At 45.6% G+C, this 18135-nt stretch overlaps 1 protein-coding gene across 1 annotated transcript in view; it reads left to right on the forward strand.

The window, feature by feature from the left end:
- Positions 1 to 4930: 4930 nt before the first annotated feature.
- LOC111840512 (uncharacterized) overlaps positions 4931 to 18135 on the forward strand; it is a gene marked incomplete at its 3' end in the record, with an annotated part of 36473 nt that continues 23268 nt past the window's right edge. The window contains exons 1-11 of the mRNA XM_072707092.1: positions 4931 to 5047; positions 5654 to 5712; positions 5880 to 5913; positions 5988 to 6468; positions 6584 to 6748; positions 6803 to 7243; positions 8018 to 8749; positions 10028 to 10336; positions 13196 to 13855; positions 15560 to 16795; positions 17360 to 17668. Of these exons, the coding sequence (XP_072563193.1) occupies positions 5881 to 5913; positions 5988 to 6468; positions 6584 to 6748; positions 6803 to 7243; positions 8018 to 8749; positions 10028 to 10336; positions 13196 to 13855; positions 15560 to 16795; positions 17360 to 17668 (4366 nt within the window). The remainder of the gene's footprint in view (positions 5048 to 5653; positions 5713 to 5879; positions 5914 to 5987; positions 6469 to 6583; positions 6749 to 6802; positions 7244 to 8017; positions 8750 to 10027; positions 10337 to 13195; positions 13856 to 15559; positions 16796 to 17359; positions 17669 to 18135) is intronic.

An 18135-nucleotide genomic window follows, 5' to 3' on the forward strand; every position in this document is an offset into this window, starting at 1 on the left:
TAATGATTGCCACATTTATGTAAAACATACAAAAATTCTTGTTTGAACTGAGATTATACCACAAATTAGGTCAATCAACCATCAATAGGATGAGTACGAGAATGGTTCCTTATTTTCCACGTGATATCTACGTGAGTTCCACGTACAGTGGAATGAGATGTAAAACTCCACATGTATTCCACGTTAATTTAGAACAGGTTTTCCACGTGCCTAAAATCACATGGAATCTACGTGGATATCAGGTGAAAACTGGTGGATCCACCACTTCACCAAATATCCACCAAAAATCCACGTGGATTACACATGTTGTGCCCACTGGGATGGGAAGAAATTAAGAAATTCGTTCATTTTAATGGCAACTGCAACAAGGCAGCCAATTATCAGGCCAATTATTGATTCATACCAGAGATACATACCAGAGACTGGAAATTTTGTTTAATTACTATTATGCCCAATTATGCCTAATGTTGCTAATTTGCATCATAGCTAAATTTATATTCATTGTATGTGCTATGTTCAAATGAACAATCTCCACTTAATTTAGGATCAGTTTGGCAGCAAATCACAAATGATTTTTCTAATATATTTGCAAATAAATTTAGGCATGAAGGGGTTAACAACCATGGTTAACAACCATCGAATATTCAAGCAAAAACACCATTAGAAACATCTGGTATAGCTGAAAACACCTGTCTTCGTAAAGAGAGAAAAGTAATGCAGGTCGTTATTGAAGTATTAATCAGACGGACATTAAACAAACAACGATCTACGACTGCGATCTGTCGGCCTTTTATTTTATGTGTAAAAAAATATCATATGTATAATAATAATATTAAATAATAATATTAAATCATCTTTAAGTCATATTCTTTGGTGTTTTAACCTTTTTATCGCTATTTTCTTACTTATTGTTACACAGACGGATACGAATATATACTGTGAGCGCTGCGAACAGTAGCCTGGGAACGAGACAAATGAATGAGTGTCTCGCGGGGATGCTCGCGCCGCCGGTAGTCGGGGCGGAAACTGTCACATTCACCAGGGGCAGCACTCGAGCTGCCAGCCGCAGCGCAGTCGTGGCCACATATTAGCGATTTCGGAATGGTGGTAAAAATGGTGTTTTTTTTTTGTTTTCTGTAAAAAGAAGTCCCTGGAAAATGTACATTTGAGCTAATGATAAGACAATGGAAAAAGCAGTTAGATTGGCAGCGTCGCTAATCTTAGTTGGCTACCCCCCAGCACTGTCAGGAACATCTGAGCGCACTCATGCCGCACACTTAACACTGAACTGAATGTAAAACCGTTTCAGAAGTTAACACAGTTCATAATAAACTCATACTCTAGAGAGCGCTCTAGTTCAACCCAAGGAAGGGTATTTCTTAAATTAAAATAGGGGTGATCATTAGCTGCTTACGTACCAGACTGGATGATTTCAGATGGGAGAGGTTTACTTTTAAAGGTCAAGCTATGTTTAAAAGAGGTTTACTTTTGAAGGTCAATAACTGACACTGAAATTAAACATTGTTTGTGTGTCCTCTGCGTTTACTGGCATGCAGATTTTTTTTATGAATAAACAGAACCTGGAGAGATCCAACCTAAAGAAATATCACCCTTTCCTATATAACAAAGAACAACACTGTGATCCTTGTTTTTTGAATAAACAGAAGACAAACATTTTGAAGCAGCACAATGAGAAACAAAACGTTCATTCAAAAAAGATACAGTATGTGTGTGCGTTTAGATTTGTAGAAACACAAGCAGAAAAATCTGAATAATATAAGTTATGTTTAAAAATATGATGACTGGCAACTTCAGGATATATAAGACACTAAACATAATATACTGAAAATTCTGTTAAAAGTGACATTTACTTATCACATTCACTCTTAAAAAACAGCTGCTTAATAACAGCTATTAGTATTAACTATTGTTCATATTTTCTCTACAGCTGCACAGTAACAGGTTTGTTGATTGGAAGACCATCTTTCTGTAAACTTGAACTGTGATTAGCAACTTTAGGTGTGAACAGAAAATGCTGTTTTATATATCTTGCAGTGAGAAAGCTTCAGAAAATGATAATGGTAAACTGGTTTTTCAGGAAGTACCATTTAGTTAAAGATGAAATGGGTTGTAACCATAGAAACACAGTCATTGGTGGTTTGCTGGGTTGTGTGTGCTACCAGTTGCTTCACTCACTCCACAGAGACTGTTATAAAGTTATTAGTGGTGTGCAAACTGGACTTGTAATCCAAAGACTTTGAACTCTGGGAAATTTATTTTTGTTTTTTTCTTTGAGAAAGGTATTTATTTTCAGTTGCAACAGTAAACATCTAGCTTTTTGAATGTATAATAAGCTAATGTATTCGGTAGCAGCTAGAACCATTAAAGTTACACAGCTATTCTACTAAAAAAAAATGCGTATGCTTATGTCCATGCATTAGAGACCATCCAGATCGATTTCCAGGAACTCATGGAAACATACCTCACTTATTAAGTTTATTTTCACCATTTTATCCTCTTTCAACCATTTTTGTAGTTAATCATCATGATTCAAAGTTATGCAGCACCGTTTATTAACGACAAAACACACAAACTTCAAAAACAAATGACTTTTTAAATTGTTACAAATTACTTCTGAAATCGTTGCAGTAAGCTCATAACACTTCAGTAAATAGGCAAATGCTAAATTTTTAGAGTTTTAATCTCCAGTAACTTAGTCCCTGGGCTGGCAGGTAAGTATTGCAAAATTTACAAAACAAAATACATGGCCTTATTGACAATTATGCAAAGCTGCATGTCAACATCTTTTATAGGTATCAGGGTGTATGACTTTTCTTTGATCATTTTGATCATTGTCTGAAAAGACCGGAATACTGTTCAAAAGGGATGGGAAACTGGTTTGACAAAATATATCATGCCACAGCACGCCATTACTAACTTTACAGCCTTTGTGTATCTGAAAGGTCAGTCTACTGTTCTTCAAAACTAAGCTGTAAGGCTGTAGACTACTACTGAATTTTATTTGTTTGTTTGTTTGTCTGATTATTTATTTCGCTAGTTTACATATATACCGAATAGAATGGACATATATTTTTCTTATATATTCCGGTACTAATGATTTAAAAACATCATTCAGATAAAGTGTTTTATATTCACTGCATGCTATATGGACTGAAATGTGTTTTTTCCACAGCTTGTAACTGTGCATGAAATTCACAGTGCCGTACAATAAACAACAGTTCAGATAACACGCCCTCTATTGACGCCACACCTATAGTGGTGCATTTACGGGACTTTATTGAAAGAGTATGTGTTGCGTAAGTCTGTTAGCTATCGTCGATATTTAGCAATGTATTTTAGAGTGTCGCCAAATGACGTAGGAAAAAATAATGGATACATATAGGACGATAAACAATTATGTGACCTGAAGAAGTTACATCTCACACTAACACGCTTGATATGCTCTGTAGAAAACGAAAGCAAACTTGGTACATTTTATTGCAGTTAGAAAAAAATAATATTACACTAATTAATGTAACTTTAAACGTTCAATTTGTAATTTTATTTCCATGCCTACAGGAAATTAACTCACTTGTACGACAAAAAGGTGATGCCTTTTGTGTAGTTTAACAGAAAACGAATATCAAAATCACTTTAAACCTTTTCCCCCCAAATGTTAATTTTTAGATTAAATTAAATGAAAGAAGTATGGAAGGAATGTATCTTTTTGTTTCCATCAATCCTTCTTCCATACTGATTATCCATTACATGCCGGCAGTGAGCTTCAGATATGTGGCGGGGCACGGGATCATGCATTATGAAGTGCAAAACCACCGATTCACCTAACCACCTCTTTTTGGACTGCTGGAGGAAACTGCATTACACAGCCCGAAGAAAACCAGCACAATCATGGAGAGGACATGCAAGGTTCATATACACACGCGCGCACACACACACACATAAACACAATGCTTTAAAGACTTTAAATCACAATATGCGGTCCTACCTTACTTTCGTAACAACGTATAACTAACTGTATAGATCAAGCACTAAGTCCTTTGGTTTTCATAGCACTTGGGTCACCGAACATGCAAATGAACAGGCACATGTCCGATGGATATGCTTAGTAAGTAGACAGGTATGCGTTTCTTTTTAGCTTATGCAATAGCGACTTTCGACATCGTTATTGTCATTACAGTGATGTTTACAGTGGGTCGGCAGTAGTGTGTGCAGTCAGTATATTTTCACAATTTCAAATGACATGCAGTTTTATTTAAAAAAAAATGGTCACATTGTGTTCGTGAGTGTATGTGTGTGTTATAAAAAAAATTAAAACAGTCGCTTAATATGGTTGTGAAAGGTAGGCCTACATGTAAATAAAACAGGACTTGATATACGTTCCGCTGGTGTACATTGGTTTACCCTCACAATAGAACTGGACTGACCTTTTGGCCGAGGAGTATGAAAGTCAGCAAAATGTATCGTGGGATTCCCCCCCCCCCCCCCCCCCCCCCCCATCTATCGCTATGGTTGTTACAGATATTTCTGATGTAAATTATAACTGTAAGACACGGCAGGTCACGAATAGTTTCATCCGTCCTCATCATTTAGTGTTTTTATTGTGGAGGCAAAGCCCCCCAACATGTTTTTCCCCAAAGAACACAGTCAGCCGAAGTCAAACTTAAAATTATTGACCACAACTTGATGAATATTACTAACATTAATTTAATAGAAAACCGATTAATTACGTTCCCACGGCTTAACTGACATTCAAAGGTGAGTAGATATTATATGTCTTTTCCCTTTTTACGTTCACGTCACACAGCACAGCCAAACTCTCCCGAATAAGCGTTGAATTCAACTTGTCTGACCGGCCTAAAATAACGCAATCATTTTGCTGCTTTAAACGATCAGACGCGCCCAAACAAAACAGCACCGAAAGCACAAAGTGATCAGATGCTGGTTAAAACGCCGGAGTATTTGAGAACTCATTGAAAATAAAATATAGGACGAAAACCTACATTATGGAAAGCCGAAAGGAGAAAGGGTGAGTTAGTTGTTTTGATTTAAATATATTTACTAATAGTTAAACTATATGTTTAAATACAAGGGTTCTACTGGTTGTAATGTGAATGCATGGTATTGATGATATAAGTAGATAGTTGTTGGTCTTTGTTGGAACAAATGTTCAGTGTAAGGGATTCAGATTTCTGGGGGAAAACGTGATGACATTTTTGTAATGTCAGTTACGTGGACATGTCTGTATATTGATATGCGTAAAAACTTGTTTCCCAAACGTTTTGCTGGTTGATATAACGAAGTAGGTGTCGGAATATGGTTCACGGGAAATATTACTAGCAAGTAACTGCTATAGTTGCATATTTTATGGATGTAACAACAGTGCTTACACAGTAGGAGATTCTATTGTGATGGGCAATTTTAAGCATAAAATATTTAAAAATCATTGAAGCTCACCCGAAGGAAATGAAGCAGTCCTCCAATGTTTTATATTGTGCCAGTTTCATTGTATATTATCTCGGATAATTAAATTTAATTAAAAAGGCATATTTATGAATTGTAAAAAGATTGTGCTGTCATGAAGTGAATTTATATGAACATTTCGTTGTATAAATATATCTTAATATTATTTCAGATTTTCTCCTTTCAAGTCACCAGGAATGAGGAAGACAGTAGAAATTGTGATTATACTAGGTGAGTTCACTAGTACATTATAATGATGTAAATAATGATGCAGTGTTTATGATAAATGCAGTTAAACATTACGCAGACATAACAATTAAATGTTAAAAACCTGCTAAAGCCGAAATGCTGATAAATTGTATAATTAATGAAATAAATATTATTATTTTTTTCAACAGTATGTATTTACTTGCAAGCAGAAGAAAGCAAAGGGTGAGTATTAAAAGAACTCTTAGACTGAATATCATACAATTTATTCTAAGAATTAACTAAATATGTCAATACAGAACGTCAGCTACAATAACAACTATGACAAGTACAACAATTGGACCAAGCGCTACAGCAACCAACACTGTATCCACTACAACCACGAAGGAACAGACGACTACCACTACATCAAGCACAACTGCATCAACTACAACACCAACTACGACCACTACAACATCTACAGCAGCACCTACCACTACATCGAGCACAACTGCATCAACTACAATACCAACTACGACCACTACAACATCCACAACGACACCTACCACTACATCGAGCACAACTGCATCAACTACAACACCAACTACGACCACTACAACATCCACAGCGGCACCAACCAGTACATCCAGCACAACGGCAACAACTACAACACCAACTACGACCACTACAACATCCACAGTGGCACCAACCACTACAACGAGCACAACGGTAACAACTGCAACACCAACTACGACCACTACCACATCCACAGCGGCACCAACCAGTACATCCAGCACAACGGCAACAACTACAACACCAACTACAACCACTACAACATCTACAGCGGCTCCTACCACTACATCGAGCACAACGGCTTCAACTACAACACCAACTACGACCACTACAACATCTACAGCGGCACCAACCACTACATCGAGCACAACAGCTTCAACTACAACACCAACAACGACCACTACAACATCCACAGCGGCGCCAACCACTACAACAAGCACAACGGCATCACCTACAACACCAACAACGACCACTACAACATCCACAGCGGCAGCAACCAGTACATCCAGCACAACGGCATCAACTGCAACACCAACTACGACCACTACAACATCCACTGCAGCACCCACCAGTACATCCAGCACAACGGCAACAACTACAACACCAACTACGACTACTACAACATCTACAGCGGCACCTACCACTACATCGAGCACAACGGCTTCAACTGCAACACCAACTACGACCACTACCACATCCACATCGGCACCAACCACTACAACAAGCACAACGGCATCACCTACAACACCAACAACGACCACTACAACATCTACAGCAGCACCAACCACTTCATCCAGCACAACGGCAACAACTACAACACCAACTACAACCACTACAACATCTACAGCGGCTCCTACCACTACATCGAGCACAACGGCTTCAACTACAACACCAACAACGACCACTACAACATCCACAGTGGCGCCAACCACTACAACAAGCACAACGGCATCACCTACAACACCAACAACGACCACTACAACATCCACAGCGGCAGCAACCAGTACATCCAGCACAACGGCAACAACTGCAACACCAACTACGACCACTACCACAGCGGCACCAACCAGTACATCCAGCACAACGGCAACAACTACAACACCAACTACAACCACTACAACATCTACAGCGGCTCCTACCACTACATCGAGCACAACGGCAACAACTACAACACCAACAACGACCACTACAACATCCACAGCGGCACCAACCAGTACATCCAGCACAACGGCAACAACTACAACACCAACTACAACCACTACAACATCTACAGCGGCTCCTACCACTACATCGAGCACAACGGCTTCAACTACAACACCAACAACGACCACTACAACATCCACAGCGGCGCCAACCACTACAACGAGCACAACGGCATCACCTACAACACCAACAACGACCACTACAACATCCACAGTGGCACCAACCAGTACATCCAGCACAACGGCATCAACTGCAACACCAACTACGACCACTACAACATCCACTGCGGCACCAACCAGTACATCCAGCACAACGGCAACAACTACAACACCAACTACGACCACTACAACATCTAAAGCGGCACCAACCAGTACATCCAGCACAACGGCAACAACTACAACACCAACTACGACCACTACAACATCCACTGCGGCACCAACCAGTACATCCAGCACAACGGCAACAACTACAACACCAACTACGACCACTACAACATCCACTGCGGCACCAACCAGTACATCCAGCACAACGGCAACAACTACAACACCAACTACAACCACTACAACATCTACAGCGGCTCCTACCACTACATCGAGCACAACGGCTTCAACTACAACACCAACTACGACCACTACAACATCTACAGCGGCACCAACCACTACATCGAGCACAACAGCTTCAACTACAACACCAACAACGACCACTACAACATCCACAGCGGCGCCAACCACTACAACAAGCACAACGGCATCACCTACAACACCAACAACGACCACTACAACATCCACAGCGGCAGCAACCAGTACATCCAGCACAACGGCATCAACTGCAACACCAACTACGACCACTACAACATCCACTGCAGCACCCACCAGTACATCCAGCACAACGGCAACAACTACAACACCAACTACGACTACTACAACATCTACAGCGGCACCTACCACTACATCGAGCACAACGGCTTCAACTGCAACACCAACTACGACCACTACCACATCCACATCGGCACCAACCACTACAACAAGCACAACGGCATCACCTACAACACCAACAACGACCACTACAACATCTACAGCAGCACCAACCACTTCATCCAGCACAACGGCAACAACTACAACACCAACTACAACCACTACAACATCTACAGCGGCTCCTACCACTACATCGAGCACAACGGCTTCAACTACAACACCAACAACGACCACTACAACATCCACAGTGGCGCCAACCACTACAACAAGCACAACGGCATCACCTACAACACCAACAACGACCACTACAACATCCACAGCGGCAGCAACCAGTACATCCAGCACAACGGCAACAACTGCAACACCAACTACGACCACTACCACAGCGGCACCAACCAGTACATCCAGCACAACGGCAACAACTACAACACCAACTACAACCACTACAACATCTACAGCGGCTCCTACCACTACATCGAGCACAACGGCAACAACTACAACACCAACAACGACCACTACAACATCCACAGCGGCACCAACCAGTACATCCAGCACAACGGCAACAACTACAACACCAACTACAACCACTACAACATCTACAGCGGCTCCTACCACTACATCGAGCACAACGGCTTCAACTACAACACCAACAACGACCACTACAACATCCACAGCGGCGCCAACCACTACAACGAGCACAACGGCATCACCTACAACACCAACAACGACCACTACAACATCCACAGTGGCACCAACCAGTACATCCAGCACAACGGCATCAACTGCAACACCAACTACGACCACTACAACATCCACTGCGGCACCAACCAGTACATCCAGCACAACGGCAACAACTACAACACCAACTACGACCACTACAACATCTAAAGCGGCACCAACCAGTACATCCAGCACAACGGCAACAACTACAACACCAACTACGACCACTACAACATCCACTGCGGCACCAACCAGTACATCCAGCACAACGGCAACAACTACAACACCAACTACGACCACTACAACATCCACTGCGGCACCAACCAGTACATCCAGCACAACGGCAACAACTACAACACCAACTACGACCACTACAACATCCACTGCGGCACCAACCAGTACATCCAGCACAACGGCAACAACTACAACACCAACTACGACCACTACAACATCTACAGCGGCACCAACCAGTACATCCAGCACAAAGGCAACAACTACAACACCAACTACGACCACTACAACATCTACAGCGGCACCAACCAGTACATCCAGCACAACGGCAACAACTACAACACCAACTACGACCACTACAACATCTACAGCGGCACCAACCACTACATCGAGCACAACAGCTTCAACTACAACACCAACAACGACCACTACAACATCCACAGCGGCGCCAACCACTACAACAAGCACAACGGCATCACCTACAACACCAACAACGACCACTACAACATCCACAGAGGCTGCAACCAGTACATCCAGCACAACGGCATCAACTGCAACACCAACTACGACCACTACAACATCCACTGCGGCACCCACCAGTACATCCAGCACAACGGCAACAACTACAACACCAACTACGACTACTACAACATCTACAGCGGCACCTACCACTACATCAAGCACAACGGCTTCAACTACAACACCAACAACGACCACTACAACATCCACAGTGGCGCCAACCACGACAACAAGCACAACGGCATCACCTACAACACCAACAACGACCACTACAACATCCACAGTGGCAGCAACCAGTACATCCAGCACAACGGCAACAACTACAACACCAACTACGACCACTACAACATCTACAGCGGCACCTACCACAACATCGAGCACAACGGCTTCAACTACAACACCAACAACGACCACTACAACATCCACAGCGGCGCCAACCACTACAACAAGCACAACGGCATCACCTACAACACCAACAACGACCACTACAACATCCACAGCGGCTGCAACCAGTACATCCAGCACAACGGCATCAACTGCAACACCAACTACGACCACTACAACATCCACTGCGGCACCCACCAGTACATCCAGCACAACGGCAACAACTACAACACCAACTACGACTACTACAACATCCACAGCGGCACCTACCACTACATCAAGCACAACGGCTTCAACTACAACACCAACAACGACCACTACAACATCCACAGTGGCGCCAACCACTACAACAAGCACAACGGCATCACCTACAACACCAACAACGACCACTACAACATCCACAGTGGCACCAACCAGTACATCCAGCACAACGGCAACAACTACAACACCAACTACGACCACTACAACATCTACAGCGGCACCTACCACTACATCGAGCACAACAGCTTCAACTACAACACCAACAACGACCACTACAACATCCACAGCGGCGCCAACCACAACAACAAGCACAACGGCATCACCTACAACACCAACAACGACCACTACAACATCCACAGCGGCAGCAACCAGTACATCCAGCACAACGGCATCAACTGCAACACCAACTACGACCACTACAACATCCACTGTGGCACCAACCAGTACATCCAGCACAACGGCAACAACTACAACACCAACTACGACTACTACAACATCTACAGCGGCACCTACCACTACATCGAGCACAACGGCTTCAACTACAACACCAACAACGACCACTACAACATCCACAGTGGCGCCAACCGCTTCATCCATCACAACGGCAACAACTACAACATCAACTACAACCACTACAACATCTACAGCGGCTCCTACCACTACATCGAGCACAACGGCTTCAACTACAACACCAACAACGACCACTACAACATCCACAGTGGCGCCAACCACTACAACGAGCACAACGGCATCAACTGCAACACCAACTACGACCACTACAACATCCACTGCGGCACCAACCAGTACATCCAGCACAACAGCAACAACTACAACACCAACTACAACCACTACAACATCGACAGCGGCACCTACCACTACATCGAGCACAACAGCTTCAACTACAACACCAACAACGACCACTACAACATCCACAGTGGCGCCAACCACTACAACAAGCACAACGGCATCACCTACAACACCAACAACGACCACTACAACATCCACAGCGGCAGCAACCAGTACATCCAGCACAACGGCAACAACTGCAACACCAACTACGACCACAACCACATCCACAGCGTCACCAACCAGTACATCCAGCACAACGGCAACAACTACAACACCAACTACAACCACTACAACATCTACAGCGGCTCCTACCACTACATCGAGCACAACGGCTTCAACTACAACACCAACAACGACCACTACAACATCCACAGTGGCGCCAACCACTACAACAAGCACAACGGCATCACCTACAACACCAACAACGACCACTACAACATCCACAGCGGCAGCAACCAGTACATCCAGCACAACGGCAACAACTGCAACACCAACTACGACCACTACCACATCCACAGCGGCACCAACGAGTACATCCAGCACAACGGCAACAACTACAACACCAACTACGACCACTACAACATCTACAGCGGCTCCTACCACTACATCGAGCACAACGGCTTCAACTACAACACCAACAACGACCACTACAACATTCACAGCGGCAGCAACCAGTACAACGAGCACAACGGCATCAACTGCAACACCAACTACGACCACTACAACATCCACTGCGGCACCAACCAGTACATCCAGCACAACGGCAACAACTACAACACCAACTACGACCACTACAACATCCACAGTGGCGCCAACCACTAAAACAAGCACAACGGCATCACCTACAACACCAACAACGACCACTACAACATCCAAAGTGGCGCCAACCACTACAACGAGCACAACGGCATCAACTACAACACCAACAACGACCACTACAACATCCACAGTGGCGCCAACCACTACAACAAGCACAACGGCATCACCTACAACACCAACAACGACCACTACAACATCTACAGCAGCACCAACCACTTCATCCAGCACAACGGCAACAACTACAACACCAACTACAACCACTACAACATCTACAGCGGCTCCTACCACTACATCGAGCACAACGGCTTCAACTACAACACCAACAACGACCACTACAACATCCACAGCGGCAGCAACCAGTACATCCAGCACAACGGCATCAACTGCAACACCAACTACGACCACTACAACATCCACTGTGGCACCAACCAGTACATCCAGCACAACGGCAACAACTACAACACCAACTACGACTACTACAACATCTACAGCGGCACCTACCACTACATCGAGCACAACGGCTTCAACTACAACACCAACAACGACCACTACAACATCCACAGTGGCGCCAACCGCTTCATCCATCACAACGGCAACAACTACAACACCAACTACAACCACTACAACATCTACAGCGGCACCTACCACTACATCGAGCACAACGGCTTCAACTACAACACCAACAACGACCACTACAACATCCACAGTGGCGCCAACCACTACAACAAGCACAACGGCATCACCTACAACACCAACAACTACCACTACAACATCCACAGCGGCAGCAACCAGTACATCCAGCACAACGGCAACAACTGCAACACCAACTACGACCACAACCACATCCACAGCGTCACCAACCAGTACATCCAGCACAACGGCAACAACTACAACACCAACTACAACCACTACAACATCTACAGCGGCTCCTACCACTACATCGAGCACAACGGCTTCAACTACAACACCAACAACGACCACTACAACATCCACAGTGGCGCCAACCACTACAACAAGCACAACGGCATCACCTACAACACCAACAACGACCACTACAACATCCACAGCGGCAGCAACCAGTACATCCAGCACAACGGCAACAACTACAACACCAACTACGACCACTACAACATCCACTGCGGCACCAACCAGTACATCCAGCACAACGGCAACAACTACAACACCAACTACGACCACTACAACATCCACTGCGGCACCAACCAGTACATCCAGCACAACGGCAACAACTACAACACCAACTACGACCACTACAACATCTACAGCGGCACCAACCAGTACATCCAGCACAAGGGCAACAACTACAACACCAACTACGACCACTACAACATCTACAGCGGCACCAACCAGTACATCCAGCACAAGGGCAACAACTACAACACCAACTACGACCACTACAACATCTACAGCGGCAGCAACCACTACATCGAGCACAACAGCTTCAACTACAACACCAACAACGACCACTACAACATCCACAGCGGCGCCAACCACTACAACAAGCACAACGGCATCACCTACAACACCAACAACGACCACTACAACATCCACAGCGGCAGCAACCAGTACATCCAGCACAACGGCAACAACTGCAACACCAACTACGACCACTACCACATCCACAGCGGCACCAACGAGTACATCCAGCACAACGGCAACAACTACAACACCAACTACAACCACTACAACATCTACAGCGGCTCCTACCACTACATCGAGCACAACGGCTTCAACTACAACACCAACAACGACCACTACAACATCCACAGCGGCAGCAACCAGTACAACGAGCACAACGGCATCAACTGCAACACCAACTACGACCACTACAACATCCACTGCGGCACCAACCAGTACATCCAGCACAACGGCAACAACTACAACACCAACTACGACCACTACAACATCCACAGTGGCGCCAACCACTAAAACAAGCACAACGGCATCACCTACAACACCAACAACGACCACTACAACATCCAAAGTGGCGCCAACCACTACAACGAGCACAACGGCATCAACTACAACACCAACAACGACCACTACAACATCCACAGTGGCGCCAACCACTACAACAAGCACAACGGCATCACCTACAACACCAACAACGACCACTACAACATCTACAGCAGCACCAACCACTTCATCCAGCACAACGGCAACAACTACAACACCAACTACAACCACTACAACATCTACAGCGGCTCCTACCACTACATCGAGCACAACGGCTTCAACTACAACACCAACAACGACCACTACAACATCCACAGTGGCGCCAACCACTACAACGAGCACAACGGCATCAACTGCAACACCAACTACGACCACTACCACAGCGGCACCAACCAGTACATCCAGCACAACGGCAACAACTACAACACCAACTACGACCACTACCACATCTACAGCGGCTCCTACCACTACATCGAGCACAACGGCAACAACTACAACACCAACAACGACCACTACAACATCCACAGCGGCACCAACCAGTACATCCAGCACAACGGCAACAACTACAACACCAACTACAACCACTACAACATCTACAGCGGCTCCAACCACTACATCGAGCACAACGGCAACAACTACAACACCAACAACGACCACTACAACATCCACAGCGGCACCAACCAGTACATCCAGCACAACGGCAACAACTACAACACCAACCACAACCACTAAAACATCTACAGCGGCTCCTACCACTACATCGAGCACAACGGCTTCAACTACAACACCAACAACGACCACTACAACATCCACAGCGGCGCCAACCACTACAACGAGCACAACGGCATCAACTGCAACACCAACTACGACCACTACCACAGCGGCACCAACCAGTACATCCAGCACAACGGCAACAACTACAACACCAACTACGACCACTACAACATCCACTGCGGCACCAACCAGTACATCCAGCACAACGGCAACAACTACAACACCAACTACGACCACTACAACATCTACAGCGGCACCAACCAGTACATCCAGCACAAGGGCAACAACTACAACACCAACTACGACCACTACAACATCTACAGCGGCAGCAACCACTACATCGAGCACAACAGCTTCAACTACAACACCAACAACGACCACTACAACATCCACAGCGGCGCCAACCACTACAACAAGCACAACGGCATCACCTACAACACCAACAACGACCACTACAACATCCACAGCGGCAGCAACCAGTACATCCAGCACAACGGCAACAACTGCAACACCAACTACGACCACTACCACATCCACAGCGGCACCAACGAGTACATCCAGCACAACGGCAACAACTACAACACCAACTACGACCACTACAACATCTACAGCGGCTCCTACCACTACATCGAGCACAACGGCTTCAACTACAACACCAACAACGACCACTACAACATCCACAGCGGCAGCAACCAGTACAACGAGCACAACGGCATCAACTGCAACACCAACTACGACCACTACAACATCCACTGCGGCACCAACCAGTACATCCAGCACAACGGCAACAACTACAACACCAACTACGACCACTACAACATCCACAGTGGCGCCAACCACTAAAACAAGCACAACGGCATCACCTACAACACCAACAACGACCACTACAACATCCAAAGTGGCGCCAACCACTACAACGAGCACAACGGCATCAACTACAACACCAACAACGACCACTACAACATCCACAGTGGCGCCAACCACTACAACAAGCACAACGGCATCACCTACAACACCAACAACGACCACTACAACATCTACAGCAGCACCAACCACTTCATCCAGCACAACGGCAACAACTACAACACCAACTACAACCACTACAACATCTACAGCGGCTCCTACCACTACATCGAGCACAACGGCTTCAACTACAACACCAACAACGACCACTACAACATCCACAGCGGCAGCAACCAGTACATCCAGCACAACGGCATCAACTGCAACACCAACTACGACCACTACAACATCCACTGTGGCACCAACCAGTACATCCAGCACAACGGCAACAACTACAACACCAACTACGACTACTACAACATCTACAGCGGCACCTACCACTACATCGAGCACAACGGCTTCAACTACAACACCAACAACGACCACTACAACATCCACAGTGGCGCCAACCGCTTCATCCATCACAACGGCAACAACTACAACATCAACTACAACCACTACAACATCTACAGCGGCTCCTACCACTACATCGAGCACAACGGCTTCAACTACAACACCAACAACGACCACTACAACATCCACAGTGGCGCCAACCACTACAACGAGCACAACGGCATCAACTGCAACACCAACTACGACCACTACAACATCCACTGCGGCACCAACCAGTACATCCAGCACAACAGCAACAACTACAACACCAACTACAACCACTACAACATCTACAGCGGCACCTACCACTACATCGAGCACAACAGCTTCAACTACAACACCAACAACGACCACTACAACATCCACAGTGGCGCCAACCACTACAACAAGCACAACGGCATCACCTACAACACCAACAACTACCACTACAACATCCACAGCGGCAGCAACCAGTACATCCAGCACAACGGCAACAACTGCAACACCAAATACGACCACAACCACATCCACAGCGTCACCAACCAGTACATCCAGCACAACGGCAACAACTACAACACCAACTACAACCACTACAACATCTACAGCGGCTCCTACCACTACATCGAGCACAACGGCTTCAACTACAACACCAACAACGACCACTACAACATCCACAGTGGCGCCAACCACTACAACAAGCACAACGGCATCACCTACAACACCAACAACGACCACTACAACATCCACAGTGGCGCCAACCACTACAACAAGCACAACGGCATCACCTACAACACCAACAACGACCACTACAACATCCACAGCGGCAGCAACCAGTACATCCAGCACAACGGCAACAACTACAACACCAACTACGACCACTACAACATCCACTGCGGCACCAACCAGTACATCCAGCACAACGGCAACAACTACAACACCAACTACGACCACTACAACATCCACTGCGGCACCAACCAGTACATCCAGCACAACGGCAACAACTACAACACCAACTACGACCACTACAACATCTACAGCGGCACCAACCAGTACATCCAGCACAAGGGCAACAACTACAACACCAACTACGACCACTACAACATCTACAGCGGCACCAACCAGTACATCCAGCACAAGGGCAACAACTACAACACCAACTACGACCACTACAACATCTACAGCGGCAGCAACCACTACATCGAGCACAACAGCTTCAACTACAACACCAACAACGACCACTACAACATCCACAGCGGCGCCAACCACTACAACAAGCACAACGGCATCACCTACAACACCAACAACGACCACTACAACATCCACAGCGGCAGCAACCAGTACATCCAGCACAACGGCAACAACTGCAACACCAACTACGACCACTACCACATCCACAGCGGCACCAACGAGTACATCCAGCACAACGGCAACAACTACAACACCAACTACAACCACTACAACATCTACAGCGGCTCCTACCACTACATCGAGCACAACGGCTTCAACTACAACACCAACAACGACCACTACAACATCCACAGCGGCAGCAACCAGTACAACGAGCACAACGGCATCAACTGCAACACCAACTACGACCACTACAACATCCACTGCGGCACCAACCAGTACATCCAGCACAACGGCAACAACTACAACACCAACTACGACCACTACAACATCCACAGTGGCGCCAACCACTAAAACAAGCACAACGGCATCACCTACAACACCAACAACGACCACTACAACATCCAAAGTGGCGCCAACCACTACAACGAGCACAACGGCATCAACTACAACACCAACAACGACC

Source organism: Paramormyrops kingsleyae, chromosome 25, assembly GCF_048594095.1.
Source record: "Paramormyrops kingsleyae isolate MSU_618 chromosome 25, PKINGS_0.4, whole genome shotgun sequence".
Classification (NCBI taxonomy): Eukaryota; Metazoa; Chordata; class Actinopteri; order Osteoglossiformes; family Mormyridae; genus Paramormyrops; species Paramormyrops kingsleyae.